Source organism: Peromyscus maniculatus, chromosome 3, assembly GCF_049852395.1.
Source record: "Peromyscus maniculatus bairdii isolate BWxNUB_F1_BW_parent chromosome 3, HU_Pman_BW_mat_3.1, whole genome shotgun sequence".
Taxonomy (NCBI): domain Eukaryota; kingdom Metazoa; phylum Chordata; class Mammalia; order Rodentia; family Cricetidae; genus Peromyscus; species Peromyscus maniculatus.
This window is the reverse complement of record NC_134854.1, coordinates 49025606-49051503: the sequence shown is the minus strand read 5'-3', so window position 1 is coordinate 49051503 and position 25898 is coordinate 49025606. Positions and strand designations below refer to the sequence as shown.

The window sequence follows — 25898 nt, the reverse complement described above, 5'->3', positions numbered from 1 at the left end:
TCACATATAATAAAAACCACAGGCAAGTTGGTTTGAGTCTAATGATTGTCATATATCATTTTAGCCTTTGTGGATAAATTCCCCTAATATGTCCCTGGGTCCCCAGTAGGACAGGATGAGGTTGGGGAGGAAAGAGCCTCATTTACCTTTGAGGGGACAATATTGGGTCTATGTCTGATTAGTGTCCTCAAGAAACCCACAAAAGTTTTCTGCTTTTATCTAGAGAGTCTAAGCAAGTCATCTCTTTATGCACTGGGAAGCATTTGGAGGCTCGGTTCTGAGCTGCCGAGCTTCAGGCTGTGCGTCTTCCCCTCAGTAGCCATATGCCCCAGCTTTTCCTGCCAGCATACATTTAAATCTTGTCTCCTTGTTCCTCCTTCCTGAGCGGGCTGGTCGTCACTAGTCCAGGCTTCCCATCCTTCTCCCCCTCCACCTTCCTTCCTCTTATCTCTTTTCTCAAATATCTAAATAACAGAAGCATACCCTGTGTTTCTGTGGAAATAGGGAAAGCCAGGAGCTTCCCAGGTCCCTAGCAACCTCCCATTCTGTAAGAGGAAACATTCCAGTCTGTGGCTGGCTCAAGAATTTTAAAGTCCCCTTTGCCTCCAAAATAGCACACTCCGGGTTTATCAGAACACCTGGATTCCAGGGGGCATTATGAAGGGTAACTTTCTCTACACCATTGCCTTTGATTCACTCTCCAAGACTGCCTCTCTTCAGCTATGAGCAGCCAACCTGGCGGAGCCTATAGCTCTGGGACAAGTCAGGAATTAAGATACCATGGTTTTCAGGTTAGAAAAGTTTAGTCCTGTTTTAATTTTTTTAATGACTATTATCATCTAACTGAATGTTCTCTCCTGCTAGACCTGACTCACAGAACTCCATTCTACCCCTAAGAATAAGGAAGAGTGGAGTGGAGTCTGCTTTTCCCAGTTCTCCTTGCTCAGATGCACCAGTCTCTCTGAGGAGGCAGGGTAGAGAAGAAAGAAAGAACCTCAAGGACTTACCTAACTACACCATGGCTGCTCAATACTGACTGGTGGTAGACAATATAATGTCCCCAATGATGACAGCCTTATAATGTGTGACACACGTGGCTATGTCCACAGACACGGTGAAGGGGGATTTGCTGTTGTGACTAAATAGAGAACTGTGCAATGAAAAACTAGCCCCGGATCGTGGAAGTGAGCCTAATATTACCCAAAGCCTTTTTAAAAGTGGGGAGAGGCAGAAGGGTCAGCATCCAAAAGGGAATGCAACAATACGATCAAGGGTCAGAGTCATGGCACTGTTGGCTGAGAGATAAACTAAGGTGTGAGGGCAGCCTTGGGAAGCCAGAAAGGGCAAGCAAAGGGATTCTCTGGACAGCATCTCCAAAAGAAGACAGCATCTCCTGACTTCCAAAATGATATGTTATAATAAATTAGCAATGCTTTATGCTGCCAAAATCTCTGTTACTTGATTATAAATACCAAGGCAAACGAAAGCTCTTACTCCCTTGTGTGATACTTGATGGGTTTTCCAGACCCCACAGCAAAATTTTTGATGGAGCAGCTTTCTCAAAAGCAGAGTTTCTCAAGCATGGGTGCTGTATGACACCCCAACAGAGCATTTCTAATGCATGAAGGCATTCAAGGTAATCGTGACTTGGGCAATGCTTCTCGCATCAAGTGGATGCACACAAAGCTGCTGTTGAACACCCTGCAATGCACAGGAAGCCTCAGAGCAAAGAACTGTCTGGTCCAAGACTCCAGGGCTGCCAAGATTGAAAAATCTTAACTAAATCAGGAAAGAAACCTCTTGACCTCTTATAAATCTCCTTCCTCTTCAGCACAAAGCTCCATTCAAGTCTGTCACAAAACAACCTGAACCTAGTTTAGAATGCAGCTCAGTTGGTAGAGCGTTTGCCTAACATGAATGGAGAATCCCTGGATTCAAGCCTCAGCACCATTTAAAACTGGGCATGGTGGAACACATGTGTAATCCAGAATTTAGGACATAGAGGCAGCATTATCACATATAATATCATAATTCACAATAAGCTGAACCTGGTTACTTGGAGAGGAAAGCATTACCCACACATTCCAGACAATAAAAGTGCAGAAAACATGCTGTTTCTCTCTCCCTCTCCCTGTCTCTCCCTCCTCTCTTTTTTTTCTGAGGATTATATGAAAATTGCATTATTATTGGGGTTGGACAAATGGTTCAGTGGTTAAGAACACTTGTTGCATTTACAGAGGACCAGAGTTCTATTTCCAGTACCCATGTCATCAGGTGGCTCCCAACTGCCTGTAACCCCAACCCAAGGAGATCTGACACCCTCTTCTACCTTCCATAGGCACTAGCATGCATACACACACACACACACACACACACACACACACACACACACACACACACACACATCTTAAGACTTTGATTCTCTATTTCAAAATCTGGAGTTCTGGATGTCATTATGTTACTGTATTTTAGGCATACTCTATGGTATGAAACATTTGCAATTTACAAAGCTCTGCTCATCAAAGGAAATGACGAATGTGGCAATGGACATGATACCAGCTGATCTGCATAGTACCAGGTGAATATGTGCCAGGGTGTACACTGCATTCTGTTCTCCATGCTATCACAGGCAGCTGAGGAACCTCTTCTGTGAAGATTCACCAAGCTAGTAAGGCATCAACCTCTATATGGATATCACCCTCAAAAACAAGGCAGTGCTCCTCTAACAGGGCACTTTGTTACCCAATGGATATTTGGTACTGTCTGAAAACATTTTGGCATTTTATAGTTTGACCAGGAGAAGTTATCTCTAGGAGATCTGGTAAAAGAGAAAGTAAGAATTTAAAAAAAAAAATAGACTCTATTCCAATGAAAGGGAAGAAAAAGGAGAGCTTCAGAAAGTTGCAAAGCTATTGAAAAGGTAGCTTAAAAGTGTGGAGGAAAAAGAATGGGTACTGTACTAATAAGAAGTGAGCTGAACACAGCTGTAGGCATGAGGCTCCTTGGTTGGAGTGGAGGACAGAGCAGAAGCTACATCCAGAAGGTATGTGAGAAGTGACAAGACCTTCCCTCAAGACAAACTCTCACAAGCTTCAGGTCCAGTATCAGGGTATGGTGAGAGAGCAATTCCTACAGGACATGGGTCAGAGTAAATAAGGATCAAACCTATCATCTATATGACCCCAAGGCCAGCAGCCAGGTCCCATCTTAAGAGAGAAGCTATTGTTAGCTAGGGGTGGCATCACATACCAATAATTGCAGCTCCTGGGAGGTAGAGAGAGGAGAAGCAGGAGTTCAAGGTCAAGCTCTATAGTAAATCTGAGGCTAGCCTGGACTATGTAAGTAGTAAGATACTCAAGAGGGAGAGGGTGTCCTGATGTCAAAAACTAACCATGGGGCCTTAAAACAAAGAACACACACAGATCTGGGGGCTCAGTGTAGCCTGCCACAGGCCCCAAATAAGTGAAGGCCCATGAAGGCAGCTGTGGGGTGCAGGAGCACCAGAGGTCAATGAGCCAAACTGCAGGTGGCAGGAAGCTAGGCTCAGGCAGGGAACTGCATAGAGACAGATAGTCCCATAGTCTGTGCCCAGGAGCAGTTCTCATTATCTGAGAATGGCCTGGAGTTTGACAGCTCTTAGCCTGAGCAAAGGAGGCGACTCCACCCCTGAAGCCACCGATGTGTCATTCACAGCTACAAATCCTGAGAACTCTGAAATCACAGCAGTGTACTTGATATTCATGGCTGCATCATTAATACTCAGGGGGTCTGGAGAAGTGAAGACAGGTCCTCTGTCTGTACAGATCTCCTTTCACACATGCCCAGCACACTTGGGAGATGCTCCAGGCTAGAATGTTAATCGGCTTGGAAGAGGAGAGAACCTGCCCAGCCCATGGACTGCAATGCCAAGTTTGGCCAGCAGAGGCTCCTGGTACACAAGAAAGGGGCATGACAATGGAAAGATAACTAATCCACATCAGACATGTGTACCCCAGCCTCAGTCACGAGGAAGATGAGAGCCCATGAGCTCAATTCATCAGTCCACATATATAACTGATACTGTCCATTTTCTAAGGACCCAGGAAGGAAACACTCGGACATGCCATCTTTTGCTTTCTGACTTCTGTGCTTCAATTTTCCTTTTTCCTGAATTTAGCAACATTTTTACTATATTGTATTTGGGGAAATGTGCTTCCACATTTTTTTTTTGGTTTTTTGAGACAGGGTTTCTCCGTGTAGCTTTGGTGCCTCTCCTGGAGCCTGTAGACCAGGCTGGCCTCGAACTCAGAGAGATCCACCTGGCTCTGCCTCCTGAGCGCTGGGATTAAAGGCATGCACCACCGCTGTCCGGCTTGCTTCCACTTTCTTATTCACTATACAGTGCTGTGATATTACTTATATATTATTTTCACTACTCTTTTCATAATAGTTTTTTAGTTTTTCTTCTTTTTTGCTTCATTACCTCCTTTTATTTTCTCTACATATCTTTTTAAAATACACCTTTCTAATATTTTTATTTCTTTTAGTGTATTTATCTTCTCTTGTCTTTGCTATCTTTTCCTTAACATGTTCTCTATTTCTCCCCCTCTTTTCTTCCTTCGTTTATCTCATTCATAAATAATTTATTTATAAATGATTTATCACTCCATAGCACACTCTACAGCAGTGTTTGCATTTTGTAATTCATGATGTTCAGGACTTTAACACATTTTACGTGTCTCCCTGTACAACATGATATTGGTGCTGTCACAGTAGTTCCTTTTTCTCCTGAGTTGTCCTGGGATTAAGTTGTCAGGAATAGATTCCTCAGTAAAAAGCTTCACAATAAACTAAAGCTAAATCCAATGCAGCAGGAAACCCAGTTATAACACAGAAACTCTAGGCACATGGAAAAGCAAGACTGCATGAGTGCTCTGATAAACTATAGCTCCTGAACTTCTGAACTCAAGCATGTTGAAATAAGTAAATTGCCACATGGATGTTTCAGAATTTTCCTGTTAAAAACAATGGATGACCTTAAAGAGGAATAAATAAGAAGCTTGTTGCAAGGTAAGTCCACCAGAGAACACTACATGGACACTCTTAAAGCCAAAAAGAAAGTATTGCCAGCCAGAGGCTGCAAGGGGAACTTGCCCAAATCATGTATCCCCAAGTATTATATCCCTTTGTCTTTTATTCACAGGAACCACATCCTAGTTGTCATACTTCAGTTAGCCAGAAGCAGAAGTACAGCAGCCCAAAAGCATTGCTAGTACATTTAGGGACTGTGCTGGAACCATGGGCTGGGTCTTTGATGGATTAGGTCTTTGTTCCCATTTTGGCAAATGTTGGGCCCTATGTAAGGGGTCTTAAGGTCAGAATGGTGCCTCCAACATAGCATCAGTTGAGCTAAGGTCTGGGAGCCTGTTATAAACTAAATTCCATTCAGGACCCAGAGTTGGCAATATAGAGGGAAATCTCATCAGAATGGATGAGAAAATCAGCAATAAGCATGCAAATGTCAGCAACATAGAAGGGAAAGATCTCCAAGGAAGTTAGGATTTAAAAAATAAAAAAGTTGAAGATGAAAAACTCAATGAATCAAAAAACACAGTGAAAAGACTCACAAGTAGACTTTATAGAGCAGAAGAGAGAGTATAGGGATGTAGGGAAGGTTGGTTAAACACTATATTCACACATCAACAAAGAAAACAAAGAAGCAAAAGAACTCTGGGATACAGTCAAAGGATAGAGCAAGGAACTGAGACAAATGGTAATGGGAAAGGAAACCTCTTCTATGAAATTATACAAGAGAACTTTGCAATTTGGGGGGAAGAAAAAATATCCAAACCCAACAGGTGTTAAGAATCCCAAATAGGCATAAACAGAGAAGAATTTCTCTCTCCAAGGCATGGTAGAGACAAGCATGGTGTGTTAATCAAAATTCTCTAGAGGAACAGAACATATAGAATGAATTTGAGGGTGTGGTATTAGAATGCCTTACAGGCTGCTTATCCAACAATGGCTTTCTACCACAAGAAACCCCAAGAATCCAGTAGCTGTTCAGTCCATGGGGCTGGATGTCTCAGTCAATCTTTATGCCCTAGAATACCAAAGAAGTAGACTCTAATACCAGTGGGGGAATGAACTTGCCAGCTAGAGCAAGAACAAGCAGACAAAGAACAAATGCTTTCTTCTTCCATATCCCTTATTTAGGCTGCCAGCAGAAGGTGTGGCCCAGATTACAGGTGAATCTTCCCATCTCAAAAGATAAGGATTAAAGGTGGGCCTTCCTACTTTAAATATCCAAATGTGTAGTCAAGTTGACAACCTAGAATGGCTGTGACAGTGCCCTACCAAGATCCAATGGATGGTTGCAATCCAATGCTCCCCCAGATGATAACAAAACCACACCAAAAGTTGTGACTCTTGGAAAGGGACAGACAGAGAGAAAGAGGAAAGTAATAGGGTGGGAACAGATAAGAGAAGGTGAGAGAGAAAGTAATCAGGATGCATCATATACACATATGAAATTATAAAATGATAATTAATAAAAGCAAAAGGAAGAATTGCATAGCAAATAAGAGTATAATGTCAGAAGAAAATGCCACCTCACCTACAAAGGCAGACATAAGGAATACCAGTAGAATTCTCATCAGTAACCTGAAAGCCAAGAAAAATGAAAAGACATGTTTATTTCAAGTCCAGAAAGAAATAATCTAGAGCTATATCTCTCCTCCTCAACAAAAATCAATTTAAAAATGGCCTTAATGGAAGACTTGGACCTTTGAAACTTCTCTAGGAAAAGACAGAGAAAATACTTCAAGACATAGGTTAGGTATGAATGATGACTTTCTGGAAAGAATGCTGATAGCTCAAGAAACAATCCCCAAAACTGACAAATGAAATTAAAAGGCTCCTACACAGCAAAGGAAACAATCATCAAAGTGAAGCGACATCTATGGAATGGGAAAAAATCTTTGCCAACTACACAGAAAACAGGGGATTAATATCTAGAATATAGAAAAGAACTGTGAAAACAGAACATCAACAACCATGCAGTCTATAAATGAGCTAATAAAATGAACTGACAGTTCTCAAAGAGAGAAATACAAATGGCCAATAACTATTTTGGAAAGTGTTCAACATCCTTATCTATCAAGGAAATGTAAATTAGTACTGCTTTGAAATTCATGCTCATACAAGTCATGTTGCCTATCAATAAGGAAAAAATTGATAACAAATACTGGTGGGTGTGTGAAGAAAGAAGAACCCTTTAAACTGTTGATGGGAGCATAAACCCTCCAGTCACTATAGAAATTAGTACAGCGATTTCTCAAGAACCTAAAGACAGGCTCTTCCCACATCACCCAGCTACACCATTCCTGGACATACATCCAAAGGACTCTTAAGTCAACATATCACAGAGATTCTTACACATCCGTGTTTATTGTTTCACTCTTTACTATAAGTGGGGAAAGGACACAGCCTAGATGTCCATCAACAGGTAGGGTAGATTTAAAAAAAAGTGTGGTACATACACACAATGAAATTTTTTCAGCTGTAAAGATAAAGAAATCACGGCATTTGTAGAAAAATAAATGGAACTAGAAATCATTGTAAGCAAAATGAATCATAGTAGTAAAGACAAATGTTGCATATGTGGTAGGTACCATGTTGTCAAACTGCCTTCTAAATGTATTTTTGCTCATAGATTTGTGCTGCTCTCCACCTTGGTCAAAGAAGAGTCACTTTTCAGTGGGCACTGGCTAATGCAGATTCACAATTGGCTGGAGTACAGAATATTAGTAACTGTGGAGTGCTCAGCCACAAATGTCACATTTGCATCTGTATCAACACACACACACACACACACACACACACACATACACACACACACACCATGGCTCAGGGACCATGATGGAAGAGGAGGCAGGAAGTTTATAAGAACCAGAACCAGAGGTCAGGGAGGATCAGAACAGAGCAGTGTCTTCCATACACAACAGGATGGCTGCACTCATAAACTCACAGTAGCTGTGGCTGCTGGCATGAGACCTTCACGGGATCAAGGCAGTCAGCATCCCAGTATGGAGTGCGAAGGGGCTCAGGAGCCCTCAACCCTACCTGAGGAGGTAGGGGAAGTTAACAACTTCTGGAAAAGAGAGTTGAGTTTATTAAGGGTGTGGCTCCTGGTAGGTCTACCATGCTTCAGTGGATGCCAGAAGTATATTGAAAGCACAGATTGGAGGCAATAGGTTATCAAATTTTAAGAAAATAAAAAGAGGACACTAAGTTAAGTGGGAACAGAGGTGGTGGGTAGGTCTGGGAGGAGTTAAAGGGAAGAGTTGGAGGTGAATGTGATCAAATTACATTGTATGAAATTCTTAAAAGATTAATTTAAATTTTTCAATTTTTAAAGCTTTTTTTTTTTTTAAAGATTGACTTATTTATCATGTATACAGTGTTCTACCTGCATGTCTGCCTACACACCAGAAGAGGACACCAGATCTCATTATAGATGGTTATGAGCCACCATGTGGTTGCTGGGAATTGAACTTAGGATCTCTGGAAGAAAAGCCAGGGCTCTTAACCGCTAAGTCATCTCTCCAGCCCAAATTAAAAAAAGAAAAAATTAAAAGACATGAAAGTAAGAGGGGGGCTGGTTTGGAGACAAAGGCTTCCAGGGGACGTTGGAGGAAGACGAGAGAGAGAAAATCCATCATGGATTGAGAGGGTTCCCATTGTTCCTACCACCCCTACCTGAAACAGCATGGGCAGCTGAGGGAGAGTGTGTCACTTTTTCTTTCAGGGTGTGATCACCACTTTGTTACCCGTGCCCCAGTGGGTAGTCTCACACTCATGTGCATATGGCAGCATTAATTTGACTCCGTGGATTACCAAAAAAAAAAAAAAAAAAAAAAAAAAAAAAAAAAAAAAAAACCTGGACATGAAGCTGTCAAATTTGTTGTGAGGCAGTTAGTTCAGGAAGTCAGGAGTGGATATGATCAAGATACTTTGGTTACATCCGTGAAATTTTCGAAGAATACATTTAAAATATCCTTTACAATGAAATTTTGTTTATGTCATGTATGTGTGTAGATGTGTCTGTGCTTCTCTGTGAAGGTCATGAAATCAGAAATAAGGTCACGAGGGAGGAGGAAGAGGTCTTGAGAAGAGGGGAGAGGTGATGCATGTGATATGAAAGCTAAATGAGAGAGTGGCTAGTTGAAGGAAAAGAATCAGCAAGAGCAGCGTGGGGGGAGGGGGTCCACTGGGAAAGGGGGTCAAATTAGAACATCGTGAGACAACACGTGTGTGTGTGTGTGTGTGTGTGTGTGTGTGTGTGTGTGTGTGTAACTGCCATAATGAAACTCCTTATATTGTATGCTAACTTAAAAACTAGTAACAACAAGTAACAGAAATACTGAAGAAATTGGCCAGACATAAAAGAAGGGTAGTGGCTTCTGGCACTTAGAATGTCAGGGCTATACTTAAAGGAAGGGGACAAAAAGAGCCCTTTGGGGGCCTACAATCAGAGGGCCCAACTTAAAAAAAAAAGTGAGAGACAGGAGAACACGCGTAATGAAAAAAGAGGGAGGAATGCTGAGGGTTTGGAGATCATCTAGGGAGGGGGCACTGGGGTGGGGAGGAGGCAGTAGTGGATGACTTAACCAAAACGAGGGATGTGTGAAAAGGGCCTCACGGAGACCCACAGGTCAGCACATTGCTCTCTGCTTACAGCAAATCCTTTTGAAGAGTCTTCTCAGTTTGGAGGTGAGAGACAACTACAGGAACATTTCTTTAGTTCTGGGTCCACCTGTCATCCTAGATGCTGCTCAGAGAGCTCAGCTGAGGTTCAAGACCCCTAATTAGCAAACTGCTGCATACCTTCCCTGTTGGATAGTGGAGATTTCCCTGTGAACTTTCAGGGAAACATTGAGAGCCAGCACTTCCATTCCGTGCATCTTCCACAGAAATGTGCAGAACCAGAGTAGGAAGGGCACACTCATGCATGTACCAGAGGAAGGACATACATAGAGGACGAGAGAGGAGGAAGGAGATCGGCGCTCATATGCTTCATGCAATATTTATTTCAGTAAGTACCAAGTGTTGCCTTCTTGCCAAAACTTTGCTTCGCCACACATTTTTAAATAATGCCACCACCAGAAACTATTTTGAAGTGGCCATATAGTCTAGAGAAAGGACCCTATATCTTCTTTCCCCCTCTAAATCCTTCACCCTATTTTTCTTCTTTTCTTTTTTCTTTTTCAGAAACTGATAAGTTCTTTTGCAAAGTGACTGCATCATTCACTGCCACCGGCAGTGGACAAGGGTTCTCCTTTCTCAACATCGCTGCCAACACTTTGCATCATCTTTTCATTTTACCACCCTAAGAGGTGTGGGACAACAGCAGCATGGGGTAACAGCCCCTTGGTTTTTGTTTGTTTGTTTGGTTGGTTGGTCGGTTGGTTGGTTGGTTTGTGGTTTTGTTTCTTTATTTTGTTTTGTTTTGTTTTGTGACAGGGTTTCTTAGTGTGTCTCTGGCTGTCCTAGAACTCACCCTGTAGTCCAGAGATTCATGTGCCTCTACCTTCCAAGTGCTGGGATTAAAGGTGTGTGCCACCATCACCCATTGTATGGGTTGTTTTGTTGTTGTTTATGTACATTTCTCCATGGGTAGAGAGACCTGGCATTTTTTTTTTCACATGACTTTTTTACTATTTCTTTGTTTGGAAAAAAATATCCAAATCCTTTGCTCATTTTTAATTGACTTTTTCTAATTCATTAGTAAAAGTTTTTACATAATATCTTTATATAAAAGCCTCTTATATAAAGGTAATGTATGATTTGCAAATATTTTTCTTCCACTCTGTACACAATTCTTCCATTTTCATGTGTATTTTCATTGTCCTTAGAAGCAAAAAAAAGTCCTGTTTCTAATAAAAGTTCAACTTATTTTTTTCTTTGCTTATTTGTGTTTTAGGTCTCATCTCTAAGAAACCATTGTCATTGCCATAATCCAAAGCCAAGACAATTTCTACAAATGTCTTCTTATATTTAAGTCTTCGATCCATTTCTGTTAATTTTGAGTGCAATAGAATACTTGACTGGATATTTGGTTGTTCCACCATTTATAACCACTGTCCTTTCTCCCCTTGCCTAGCTGTTACACGCCTGTGGAAAATCAATTATTTGATTGTCATAAGTTGCCAACTGAAATTATATCATTTTTTTACCTATCATGTGTCTTTTCCAAACTCCCTGATTCTCCTTCCTCCCACCATGTCCCCACACCCCACACAAAGTAGATGGTTCTATTCATGAAGACAGTTACATCTCACTTAATATTTATTTCCAGTGAAATAAGGGGTCCTTACTGCATATTCATGTTAGGAAGGAGACGAGTTCTGCTGAGAAATAATGGCCATTTCGTCCATCTACACCTAAATGAAGTACACAGCTAATTCTCAGATTAAATAAAAGGAGCCTACTTAGGCAAGTAACTACCCATTGGTAAAGAAGCCACAGAAATTTTAATAGAAACCAAGTACAAATATGAAAACACCAGTCAAAACTCATTCCTTGATATTCCAAACAGGATCTCAATGGTGTACAGCCTTAGGTGACTCACTTCTTAGTTTACTTGCTATGAATGGAGTGCTCTAGGGTTATACCTGTACTCACAAGCCATTATTCTATTATTCTGACTCCTATTTTCTTTAGAAATAGACTCTGTAGTTGCCTGAAATTCACTTCAGAAATTAGAATTTTTACTTGCAATTTACTTTTCAAAAGTAAGTATGGCCATTCTGTTTTAAAAGATAATACTTAATGAAAAGATATAACACTGACCATGATAACAAAAAAATGAGAAATCTCCCTAAAAGGTTGGGCTGGTAAAGCCCTTAGCCAACTGCCTAAAATAAAGAAGGTTTTCTTGAAGGCTCCCACTAAGAAAGACAGAACGTGATTGCTCACCAGTGGATGAAGTAAGGAATTGCTTCACTTAAGAAAGCTTCATTCCTCAGCTCCATCTCGTGGTGAAAAGGGCTAAGTATTACGTAACTCCTTGAAGCTGCCAGACTTGCATTGATGGGATTCACCGAAGACTCCTGAATCTACAGGAACCAAAGGCATAAAGATGTATGGCTGACACAAGAAAATTCAAATTAGCTACCTAGAAAATGACTACTTTAGCTTGCCAAACTATGTATAAGTGTGATGACTGTCATAAGTTCATTACTTAGAGAAAGCTAAAAGAAATATCTTATGTCAACATTTCTCTCACAATACATTATGTTTTGTTTTAACACAGAAATTTTTGGCTTTCCATTGACACCAAAACTGCATGTTGAATATGTCACGGTGCAACATAAACACAGAATTCAGCCTTCGTTAGAAACCACTCACCATGGCAAATACTCAGCTCTATGTAGTTTAACAATGAAAAAGAACTGTTCACAACGCTCCTTATTGGGCTTTATTTTAAGCGTGTTTTGGGAGAGGCTATCTGGTCCCATTCTTAGCTCAGGGGTTATTGGCAGTTGATGGCTGCTGGGGGAAGGACAGTCACTTTCCTTTTAAATTCTGGCTACTGATATGTTGCCCACTTCCCAGTGGATGGCCCCCACACTCATGCACATGTGGGCAGTGATACCTGGTCTCAAAGGAAAATAAGTGAAATAATCTGAAATTAGGAGGGAAAAGTGTTGGGTGGGCTTAAGTGTAGCATGAATCTTAAAAAGTTCTTATTAATAAGATCAAACCCGGACCAGGTATTGGGGTAAATTCTGGAAGATCAGAGAGACAGAACAAGCCACAGCTAACCTCACCTGGCCAACTTCTCAGCTGGTCTTGTTTCCTCAGACTGGATGCTTCTGTGTCCTCATCCCAATGGCTCTCAGCTGAACTGCTGCTAGAAGCCTGAAAGCTTAACCAGGCCAAATGCTTAACCAGCCAAATGCCGCTAGTTTCTGATCCTCACACCTTATATACCTTTCAGCTTTATACCACCACTCCCTGGGATTAAAGGCTCGCTTTCTGGGATTAAAGGCATGAGTCACCATGCCTGTCTGTATCCTTGAACACATGGATTTCTGCCTCTGGAAAGCTAGGATTAAAGGCATGTGCTACCACTGCCTATACTCATGTTTAATATTGTGGCTTCTCTGTCTCTGACCCCAGATAAGTTTATAAGCATGCACAATATTTGGGGGAATACAATACCACACCTAAGGGAGTTGGAGAGTGAAAGGTGGATACACTCTAGATATGCTGTACACATGCATGAAAGTTTCAAAGAGTAAATAAAAACATTATTTAAAAAATAATTGGTAAAAAGGTAAGTATTTTCATATTAGTTATTTTTCTTACCGCTGTGACAAAATGTCTGGCCAGCCAACTTAAGGAAGGTAAGCTTTCTTTACACTTTGACAAGAGGGACATACAGAAAGAAAGAGGGGCCAGGCAGTGGGGTGTGCGGACTGGTCACATTGGGTCCACAGTCAGGATGTAGAGAGAGCAAATGTTGGTACCCCCACTGCCTTTCTCCTCTTGGTTCATTCCAGAATCTCCATCCATGGAACTGCCCACAGTTAAAAAGAGTCTTCCCACCCCAGTTAATCTAATTAGAAACTCCCTGACAAACATGCTCAGATTTGCTCCTAGAAAGTTCTAGATCTTGCCAGGTTGGCGATCAGCACTAACTATCACAATTTTCCAAAGTGAGTCTTCACATGATTGTTAAAAGTGTTTGTAGGCATTTAGCCTTCCATCGTCACATCATCTATGACACCAGGGATTAGCCATCACTGCACAGGTATGACTTTGTGGCTCCCTAAACCGCAGGAGAATGCCTCCACGAATCTTAACTCAATAACCATTTGGAGAGAATAACACAGGTTTCATCATGCCCTCCATAGCATTCCTAAGAACTAATATACACAAAAAAGGTCTTAGAGATGAAATGCCTGATGCATCTCCACATAGTGTCTTATAACCACTATGGTTGCCTTTAAGGGAAACATTCACAGGGTTTGTTCACTCAAAAGACCAATTGTGTGATAACAATCTTTAGTGCTCAGCATAAGCACATTTTTTCCCCATCAGATGATGTAAGTTGATTTCTTTCAACAGACCAACAACAGTTCTTTTGTTCTGCTGTGGCTGAGCCTCCTGCCCTATGTGCTGTGAGTGGACTATGCGCTTGCTCTGTATCTGATTGTCAAGTCTGTGTCTCCAGCTTGGCCAGGAAACTCAGTGCAAGTGGTGAGCAATGTCTGTGGCATCTTCCATTTTTAACTTCTAGCAAAAAGCAATGCCTGTTGAATAATGCAAATGAGCATATGCAAAGCTTGTGTCCTTACATAACTTGCCACATAAAACTCAAGTTTCAGTGTAAGTCCAGTATTAACTCCATATATCCCAGAAATGGCATCACACAGGCACACAGATACATATCCAATTGTTCAAAAGCTTCCCTTTTCACAAAAGCTAATTTCTGAATTGCTTCTCATTATTGCAGTACTTCACACTGTCCAAAATATTTCCAGTCGTAAAAATTTGCAGTCCCGTGGTAAAGAAATAAAGTTAATTATTACATTAACATATTTTAAATATGAATTGGATAACATGCAAAAGCAAACTTTTTTACATAAATTATCTTTCAATTTCTTAGCATGCCCATTAGAGCAGCTAATGAAATAGACACTCTCTCTTGACTCCCACACCAGCTAGGACTTGAAAAGAGAAAGATGGATGTCCAAGAGCCCATCCCATGGCAGCCAATCCAGGCAGACAGAGTCTGAGCTACAGCTAAGTAAAAGAAAGGGGGAAGATAAGATTTAAGCCAAATACGAAAATAAACTGAACTGTTAACAATTTTATTAGAAAATATAAAAACTGACCAATATATCATTGTGGGATGACAAAGGGGGAATTCAACAGCACTCAAAGCCCATGTTGACTTACTTAATCCCCTTATATGAGTTGACAGTGCCCATAGGGTATAATTATATTTTAGTGTTTTCTTAGTTATATCAGCCTTATTATACATGTCCTTACTGGATTTTCTCAAGAGTTATCCTTCCTGCTCTTGCTGAGATGAAATCCATACCCTTAAGTGTCATACTCACATGGCATGGTAGAGGTTATAGGTAGAGGGATGGAGTCTGTCCCACAGTCTTCCATTGACTTTAACTGAATGGTTGACATCTTGTCAGAACCACTTTTTAAGTTTCCTGGATACGGCCTCTTGCTCTCTTTGGGATTCACCAGTTTTAAATGGATTTCCAACTCTTTCCTGTGGGTGCTACGAGGGTTTAGCAGTCTTCCTAAGGGGTGTTTCTGCAGCCCCGTCCACCTTTGACACTCCCATGAAGTCTTAAGGAGGTGATCAGGACACAGGTCTCTACTATAGAGCTCCTCCTTCCTCTTCCTCCTCCTCTTGTTTTTTCCTCTTGAACTCAAAAAGACATTTTCTATCTATGTGTTGATGGAGAGAAAAATATTTCCCCTAATTAAATACTCTTCCAAATCCAACGAAATTTTTCAACCTAATAGCCATGGTTCATTGTAGGATCTTTCCTGAAATACAGATCCCTCCTATCTTGGTCAATAACATGCTATCATAATAGAATTCTACCAGTAAGGGAATTTATTAAGATTAGAATTTTTCTTGTTGTTTGTTTTGTTTTGTTTTTTCTTTTTTTCTTTTTCAAGACAAAGTTTCTCTGTGTCACCCTGGCTGTCCTGGAACTTGCTCTGCAAACCAGGCTGGCCTCAAAGCCAGAGATCTGTCTGCCTCTGCCTCCTAAGTCTGGGATTAAAGATGTGCACCAACACTGTCCAGCTAGAAATTTATTAAAGTTCTAGAATCCAAGAATTACAAGGCCAGGTATTCTTCATGTGGCAAAGACCTTTTTGCTGCATTCTTCCAAGGAAGAAGGCAGAAAGAAAAAAAAAAAGTCAGCAGGAAGTGGCTGAACTAATTTCTATAATAAGCACACTGCTTGAAATAATATCAATCTATTCATGAGGACAGAACTCTTATGACCCAATCACCTCTTAAAATTCCCTCTCAAGTGTTCAAATTAGATGAGACAACTATATCACACCTCCTCCCCACAGGCTCTTCTGGCAACATCTTGGAAGAGAGGGGAGAAAGATTGTAAGAGTCAGGGGTTGGAGAGGAGTGCTGGGAAACAGCGTCTTCTAGTCAAGCTAGCCCTGCGGATGGCACGCACTCTCATAGCATCTGTGGTGGATGCACAAGACTAAGTCACTCACAATTCCAGCACATGTGAGAGAGGACCGCACAGTGCCCCACCCTCAGCTGAGGAAATATTGGTGGCTGATAGGTACTGGGGAATGAAAAGTCAGTTTGCTTTGGTTGTGTGGCCCCTGATAGGCTGGTCCACGCTCCAGAGGATGACACTCCACTCATGTACATAAATTCACATGGCACTAGTTAGACTCAGAATGTCATTATAAAGGACATAACGTTGTGTGGGAAATGCGTTGGGGACATCTGGGAGGAGTTCGGGAGGATGGATGTGGTCAAATTACATCATACAGATTTATGAAATTCTCTAAGAATATTTATTAAGAATAAATAAAAATATTTTTTAAATCCCACATCTCAATATTATTGAATTTGGGGAAAAGCTTTCTAACATATGGACATCAGGAATCACATTCAAGCCATTGAACCTCCATTCTAGCTCTCCAGACTTAAAAAAAAAAAATGGGTTGGCACCACTACAAAGAGAACACTTTGAGTGGTTTGGATTTGGTAACCTTAGACTTGCAACCTGTGTAGATACGGAGCACCCACCCCCAGAACCACTGCCTCTTGCTCAAGTCTCTGTGGCTGCAGGCAGATCCTGCCTAGCAAGCCCTTTGGCTCTCACATCCTAAGAGGAAAGAAAGGCATGACTGAAAGCCAACAGAAATGGTACCAGAAGGATAGAAATCAAAAGCTACATGTGAGATTTATTGTAAACTTACATAGGTTGAGACAAAATAAAAAGATAAAGGTTGGTGCTCTCTAATATGTAAAAGCTGCTGACAATCACCCTGTTCCTCTCCTAGGAGAAGTAACTGAAACCAGTGAGCCTCTTACAGGAAATGTGAGACTGGTCAAGAAATACTATTTCCTGTTGCTGTCTGTGATGACTAAAGCAGCTATGAATTTTCTTGTGTAAGTCTCTATGTTGACATTCGGGTTTATTTTTCTCTGTAGAATACTTTAGTCATTTTGTGATATCCACCTTTGTCTAGTAGTATTTTTATGCAAACATGATCAAGTAACACAATATGATTTGGCTGGGTTTCATTTTTGTTTTGTTTGTTTGGAACACAGTCTTGCTGTATGTAACTTGGTGTATCCTCAGACTTGCTATTCTCTTGTTTGAGCATCTTGAATACTGAAATAATAAGCAAATTCCACTGCGTCCAGCTGTACAACTCAGTTTCATAGTAATAAACTTTTAACTTCTTTATTTTAAATCAAATTAATGTGAGCTTGTGGAAAGTCATGATTCATCATCCTTTTCACCTAATAGGACAAACTCATAAGCAAATGGTAGCTTACACCAAATCTGGATGTCAATGGGTGTTGAGAACTGGGCCATATACTGTTCTACTGAAAAGCATATTCCTTGTTTAAAACAAGCAATCTGTCTTAGTTAGAGTTACTATTGCTATGATGAAATACGGGGACCAAAAGCAACTTGGGGAGGACAGGGTTTATTTCATTCACAGTTCATATAGCTTCCCATCTACAAAATGCAGGAACTCAAGCAGGGCAAGAAGCTGAAGGCAGGAGCTGACGCAGAGGCTGTGGGGGAGTGCTGCTTACTGGCTTGCTCCTTGTGGCTTGCTCAGCCTGCTTTCTTATAGAAACCAGGACCACCAGCTCAAAGATGTCCCCACCCACAATGGGCTATGCCCTCCCCCACCCATTAATCATTTATAAAGAAAATGCTCTACAGGCTGGCTTACAACTAAATCTTATATTTTTTGGTTGTGAGCTGTGAGCCTAGCCTTTAATGTTTGAGCCAGCTCTCCAGCTCTGCCTACAACCCAATTTTAGGGAAGCATTTTCTCGATTGAGGCTCCCTTCTCACTGATGACTCTAACTTGTGACAAGCTGACAAGACAATGGCACAAAACCATTGACCAAATTCAATCAAATGAATTTTGATGCAAACTCAAAAACAAAGTAAAAATCTTCTGGCTGCCTTGAAGGGTGCTGGTGCTGCTGGGAGGACCAGGCAACCAGGTGCATGCACCCACACCAAGCAGCCTGCTGGTCCTCACAGGACAGATAGGTTCCTCCACACTCCTACATCTATCCAATAACCAGAGGTTGACAAAGCCATCTTCTCAGAAGAAGACTGTGTCGTCATCCCACTTAGTCTTTACTGTGTACTGCTTGAGGCCTTTCCAGGAGAAGCTTCATTCTAAGTGAAGGATATTCATGTGTGTGCTAAAATGAGTTTGTCCTGTGCTTGCATGGTAACTGTAAAACTAAATCTTCTGGCAAAACAAAGGCAATAGGAAAGAAAGCAAGAAGACTGAGCACAGTGGTTGCATGCCTATCATCCCTGCTATTTAGGCAGCAGTAGCAAGAGAATCATAAGCTAGCCTGGACAACATAGAAAGGAAACATGAGACGGCAGTATGTTTTTACAAATAATAACAAGTAGTCCCAGTTTTGTGAGATAAGTTTTAAAAAATACACAGGACACTGAGATTCCTAACTTGGGATTCTAGTGAATATGGACTAAAATAAATGAGATGGGAAGATGCTGTGCTAGACATTCATTGTAAATTCGGTTTAATAAGCTTCTGGAAACCTCCCCCCCCCCAAACAAATGGGTGTTTATGAAATGGAGTCAGAGCCAGTAACCAAATCCTTTCATAATTTGCATGTCAAGCCTCTTACTTGTGGTCATATGACAAGCAAATGAAGAAAAACAGGACATGGCTGTCAACTAAGAGGGGGAGTTTTGCCGTGATGTTGACTGTGGGGAGGATTATACAACAGCTATCACGGTGAGGAACCTGAAAGTCAGAGTCAGACAGAATGGCAACGGTAACCACAATTGCTACTGACAATCATGATTCCAGGTATAAGATCTTTATCACTTTTGTGGTCTCTACAATAGACTGTATCATTGGCATCACTGGCAATGGCTTCATCACAGTCATCTATGGGACTGAATGGGTCAGGAGCAAAAGATTCCCAACTGGTGACCAACTTATGTTGATGCTGAGTTTTTCTAGGCTCTTGTTACAGATTTGGATAATGGTAGATGTTACTTATAGTCTATTCTTCAGGATTATTTATAACCAAAATTTTGTATATAGACTCTTCAAAGCCACCACCGTGTTTCTGAGCTATTGTAACCTCTGGTTTGCTGCCTGGCTCAATGTCTTCTATTGTCTTAAAATTGCAAACTTCACTAACCCTTTGTTCCTTATGATGAAGCGGAAAATCATAGTGCTGATGCCTCAGCTCACGAGTCTGTCAGTGTTGGTTTCCTTCAGCTTGAGCTCCTTCTTCTCAAAAGACATCTTCAATGTGTATGTGAACAATTCTGTTCCCATCCCTTCCTCCAACTCCACAAGGAAGGAGTACTTCTCTGAGATCAATGTGCTCAGCCTGGCTTTTTTATATTATGTGGGGATCTTCATTCCATTGATCATGTTCATCATGGCAGCCACTCTGCTGATTGTCTCACTCAAGAGGCACACCCTGAACATGAAAAACAGCACCACAGGCTCCAGGGACTCCGGCATGGAGGCTCACTTGGATGCCATCAAGTCAACCACCTACTCTCTCATTCTCTATATTATCAACGCACTGGCTCTATTTATTTCCATGTTAAGCATCTTTGATACCTACAGTTTCTGGAACACTCTGTGCAACTTCATCCTAACTGCTTACCCAGCTGGCCAGTCAGTGTATCTGATCTTGAGAAACCCAGGGCTGAGAAGAGCCTGGAGGCGGTTTCAGCACCATGTCCATCTTTACTTTAAAAGGTAGACCCAGTGACTGGGACCCAGGGAGTTTTACAAGACCTGATCCAACCAGTTCTGCCTTTTCCTCACAGACCTCTTCATTTACTTTTCCCATACACAAAACCTGCTCTGACACTAACTACTCCTTGGGTAACTGGATCCTTACATGAATTTAAAGTTGGATTAACTTGAGAATCTAAGCAGGAATAGCTAAACAACTTGAAGATTGACTTTAAAAAAAAAAAAAGTTTCTTGACCCATTCATTCAACACAGATTCATTCATGTCTCGGCCCAAACTCTTCTCTGCTCTCTATGAAGCCCTAAGGATTGGAGGAAGATCTCAGTTTAGCCCAGAGAAGCTCTGATTGCTGTCTGTTATTTATTGACCACTCTTTGATCCTTGAAGATATCTTGGTCTAGACAGAAAATTATTTGGTCAGTCTACTTTTGACACCCTGATAGCCCCAGAGTACAAAGAGGACTGCATCAGGCACAACATCCAGGCCTAAAGGGATTAGGGAAACCAGAATTCGTACAGAGAAAGGAATTTAGGAAAGAACAGCTGACCACAGCTATTAAGGTATAAGATATTAGGTCTTCCTAAGGAGTGAAACATGAAGACACTTTGGATTGGATAGAGTGGAGGCCATGCTTACTACTAGTGGAGTGGTAAGGTCACATCCAACTTCCAGAAGTTTCCCAAGAGGGAGATGAAAAGGTAAGAGTATGTAAAGAGAGAGTTTGTAAAGACCAGTAACACAAGAAGTTTCTCTGGATTAAATGATGAAGCAGAAGGTAGAAGATAGAAGCAAGCCGGGTGTGGTGGCGCACGCCTTTAATCCCAGCACTTGGGAGGCAGAGCCAGGCAGATCTCTGTGAGTTCAAGGCCAGCCTGGGCTACCAAGTGAGTTCCAGGAAAGGCGCAAAGCTACACAGAGAAACCCTGTCTCGAAAAAAAACCAAAAAAAAAAAAAAAAAAAAAAAAAAAAAAGAAGATAGAAGCATATAAAGCCAATTGAAAGATTTGTTTTTTCCAAATGGGAGGGGATGAAGAAAGAAGAGAGAAAAACAAAAATGGAGGGGAAGTGCCAAGTGAGCAGAAAAGCCAGACAAAATGTCTATGATGCTTACTAACCTACTTACTGGCAACAGAGGGGCCACCACTGGTTTACCTATTCCAGGCTACCTTGAAGAATCTAACAGGGAAGGGGTGGGTTAGACGGGAGTGGCTGTGGAGAAAGAAGGCATTCCTCTTCACTGTCACTCTTCAGAATGACATTGGCAGCATGGTTTCACATGTTTACAGCATGGGAACCTGAATATTTCTTCTAGTGTGTACTTTGTAATTGAAAATCACTGAAGAAAACGAAGAGAATACTGCTGTACATAGGAATCTTAGGGAGCTCCCAAATAAAACCCAAGATTGACAGCAAAGACAAAGACTAATAATTCTGCATTCCTTGCCTCTCAGGTTTATGTGATGGAGTACATTACACCTAGAAACAGCAGATGAGAAAAACAAATCACACACACACACACACACACACACACACACACACACACACACACACGGTCTTATTGTGTTTCCAAAAATATTGTGCACCCTAATAAACTTGTCTGGGGTCAGAGACAGAACAGCCACTAGATACAAAGGCTAGAAAATGGTGCCACTCACACCTTTAATTCTAGCATTTCAGAGGTAGAAATCCCTCTGGATCTCTGTGAGTTCAAGGCCACATTGGAAACAGCCAGGCAAGGTGACACATGCCTTTAATCCCAGAAAGTGAGCCTTTAATCCCAGGGAGTGATGGTAGAAAGGAAAGATATATAAGGCGTGAAGACCAGAAACAAGAAACATTTGGCTGGTTAAGCTTTCAGCTGGTTAAGCTTCAGGCTTTTGAGCAGCAGTTCAGCTGAGAGCCATTGGGATAAGGACACAGTCTGAGGAATCAAGACCAGCTGAGAAGTTGGCCAGGTGAGGTTGCTGTGGCTTGTTCTCTCTGATCTCCCAGAATTCACCCCAATACCTGGTCTGGGTTTGATTTTATTAATAAGAACTTTTTAAGATTCATGCTGTACACACACACACACACACACACACACATTCACTCACTCAAATATGTTACCTGGTGTTAATATTCTGACCTGCCCCTTGGCGCTGCCCTGTGTCCTGACGTAAAAGTCTCTTTTTAAGGAAAAATTCCACCTCTTCCTCACTCTCTCCTTCCACTTTTCCTCCCACAAAGTGTGAACCCCCCCTCCCTCCCTCTGTCTCTCTGCCCCATCTCTCTATTATAATAAACTCTCCACATTGTTGAAACATCTGGGTTGTGTATTACTAGCTGCCACTGTCACTGCCATGCCCACATGGCATGCATCTGCCAGCATGTTTCCTAGTACTATCGGGATACCCCAGGAGGATGGTGCATAATAAATCATAACATCAGCCCCCAGTATTGCCAGGCAATCTCACTGCTTTATCCTGCCCTCCAGCAGTCTGAGGAGCTTTTGGGACCCTGCACCACCCACCATTTTTCTGGCTGGAGGACCATGGGAAACTCTTCACCCTATCAGATCAGTAAGATTCTTCCCTTCCCTTTTGGCCATTTTCCCACAACTAAGGATTCGTCTCTCTCGACTGTGGAGCTGGTACCATTTATCTTTTGGGTTCTAAGCCCCTCAGGCCTATGCCCTCCATGGCCAATAGCCATTGTGACAATGGTCCATTAGATATCTTGCAACATTCGTTCTCACTGACTCTCTAGGACACTGGAGGTCAGTCTCGTTTCACTCGCTGGCGCCACTTGTCTTTCGGGCTCACAGCCCCTTGGCCCCCACCCCAAAGTGACGGCCAATGGAGGCAGCCTGTTCCCTCTGAATTCCACAGCCCATAGCCTCTGTGGCGATGGTCCGTTGCCTATCTTACGTCATTATACCTCATTCTGGAAAAACGTGCCTACCTTATCCCAGCCCCTTCCTCACTGCCAACTCCCCGTGCTCCTCCAGCCTCCGCTAAGCAGTTACATCATCACCTGTCCCCAGACTCCTTTCCAGGACATGTAAAATTGCCCGCCAGGCAAAGCTCGCTGTCTTTGCCTGTCCTTGCTCCTAATTTCCCTCCTTGTCTGTTCTTTCTCTTAAATCTTTTCTCTCTGTTGCTTTGACTCTGCTGCCAGGACCGCCTGTTCCACCCTCAGGACTTGGGTGTGCAACCCTGAGCCCCACCCCACCGGCCGCCGAGCCCCTTCTTCCTCCCTCCTGCAGCCCTTGGACAGCTTCACAAATATTTGATCACTTCACCGTATTTCTGCCCCCACCGCCACCGTGCGGGCTGAGCCGTGGGAAGCCAAGCCCCTCCAACAACCTGTCTTCTTGCTGCCCTGTGACCGGGGCTCCTGCCCTGTGACTGGGGCTCCACTCGCTGCTCGGCCACCACTTGGAGTCCCACCCCTCCCTCCTCCAGCACCCCACCTTTCCTCTGCTGCTGCTGCCGCTGCTGGGGCGTGAGAGATGGCCACGTTAACTTCTTTCTGATTGACTTTTGGATGCTTCACTCTGCCTGTTCCTTATCAGTTCAGTTTGTCTTGATAAGAAAAAATAAAATATCACATGACCACATGCTCGCCACCATATTTCATAGGGACAACCACGTGTTCAGGTGGCGCCATCTTAAATATAGACAACCATGTGATCAAGTCACCATCTTACGTAAGGGCAACCACATGGTCTAGCTGCCATCTCAGCTAAGGTCAAAACAGGCAGGTCATATGACCTCATCGCCATCTTTACAAAAGGCAGCTTGGGCAGGGCACCCAGTGCTCAGGCCATTGGTATGGAAGGAGGTTAGCGAATTGCCTCCCATCACTCATTGATTCGCCATTGTTTTATGGACTGAGGAAAAGTCCTCCGGCCTTGGCCTGAGTTGCGTCTCTCAGGCTCCAAGGTCTGGGCAGAGGAAATTTCTGTTGCAGCCTGGGCAGCCATTCAAGTGAGCGGGGACAGCACGCTCCTATGCCAGGATAGGGTAGCAGCACTAATGCTTAAGATTTTAAATTTCAGATTTTAACATTAATACAACTCTGATACTATTTGGGTCACAAGCTCGGGATTTTAAACCTATAGGTATGAGTCTACTGCTGCTTTTCAGATGTCCCATCCCTGCTCCAGTTCAGGAGTCTTTCTCACATGTCTATTCCTAAGGATGGCAATTTCTCTCTCTCTCTCTCTCTCTCTCTCTCTCTCTCTCTCTCTCTCTCTCTCTCTCTCTCTCTATCTATCTATCTATCTATCTTTCTCTCCTGGTCTTGGGGCTCCTGCTCTTCCCAATTACTAAGACCATGGGCCAAAAAGGCTCCAAATAAATTCATAAATTTTAACCCTTGTCTCTAGCCTGCATCTGTTTCAGTGGGTTGAAACTGGCTGACTGACATATTCAGGCATCGGCTACTGACTTCAACCTATGAGACATGGACCTGCTGAAGGTTGATGGTGGATCAGTTCAGCAAAACATAATTATTTTCTTTCTCTACTACTAGGTCATATGATAAATACCCCATTGCCTGGGTCCTGAACACCTGCACCCCAGTTCAGCTTGAAGCAGCTACGTTGCCCTGTGCTCCCTGTTCCCAAGACAGGATGGAGGGCAGGTTAGGGGTGGAAACCCTGGCATAGAGGCCAAGAGGGTCCTTTTCATCTTCTCAGAAAGTCCTCTTCTCAGAGTTGGACTGCACCCTGACTCACCAGCTCCTTTTCTCCTGTTCTCATTTGGCCATGGGACCTTTTCCTATCAATCTTCTTTGCCTTCTCAGGAGACAGCTTAAGAAATAATTATTTCTATATAATTTATTCAAGATTATAATCTGGCTATACTCAAAGGTTAGCCCCCCTGTCCTTGCTAACTTCATTAAGCTGTAACTAATCTGGAAACCTGTATATTCAGATTTAAGTCATATATATGCTCTCAAAGTTATAAAAAAAAAACATCTAACAGATTTTGTTCCCCCAGTCCTCAAACACCTGTAGAGATCTGAGAATATGGCATTTAATATAAAAGCTTTTTATGGTAAAGAGACATGGCAGCTTCTGGCAGCAGCATCCTGTATCTTCTCCAAGGAAGATAGATGGCCAAAGAACCTTCACCTGGAAGCTTATGGCAAGGCCAGCCATGCAGCAAAGTGCTGAGATACTGTCCAGACCATGAATAAAGAGGAGCAACGGGAATAGATTATCCTCTCTGCCAAGACAGGTAGGACGACCTTCCCAAATTCCTACTCCACAGAAAAATCTGTCAGATCTTCTGGGCCTATCAGCTGAACAAATGCTTCCTTTGGGGCTTCTGCCACCCCAACCCCCACACCCCCCCACACACTCCCACACACCCCACACCCCACCTCCCTATCCCCCCACCCCCTACCCCCACAATGACCACAGAGAGACTTGGAATTGCTGCCTAGGTAGCTGGAAAGCTGTCTCACTTCTTAAATTTATCTTTCTCAGATATGGCAATGTTTGATGACTAGGGTGTATCAGTTTGACAGTCCTAATCCCAAGATTACTGACAGTTCATTAATAAGTTTCCAATTAAAATTACAGACAGCTATGCCTCATTCACAGACTTCATAGTACAGGATAGACTGGTATCAGATATAACTCCAGAGGTTCAAAACTTCAATACTGATAAATGCAGCTTTGATAAACTGATACAACACTGACTACAAATCGTTCTTAAAAGTCTTTAAATGTCTCTGGATTTTCAACCCTTTGGCTAATATGTAAATCTATTCCAGCTGTCTTACAGATACCTACAGGTTCCCTGGGGAAGTTCTGTTACTACATCAAAATATCTCCTCTGATAAAAATTAACAGTCTCCAGATCCCATTTTGACGTCAT

At 42.3% G+C, this 25898-nt stretch overlaps 1 protein-coding gene across 1 annotated transcript; it reads left to right on the top strand.

Moving 5' to 3' along the window:
- Positions 1–19069: 19069 nt before the first annotated feature.
- Positions 19070–20136, top strand: Tas2r40 (taste 2 receptor member 40). Its single transcript, XM_006997151.2, has one exon. It carries the CDS (start codon positions 19070–19072, stop codon positions 20030–20032), a length of 963 nt encoding a protein of 320 aa, XP_006997213.1. The 3' UTR covers positions 20033–20136.
- Positions 20137–25898: the final 5762 nt, after the last annotated feature.

What these genes read in the sequence shown, in the direction of transcription:
- Tas2r40 (XM_006997151.2), top strand. Translation starts at nt 19,070, where the DNA reads ATGGCAACGGTAACCACAATTGCTACTGACAATCATGATTCCAGGTAT.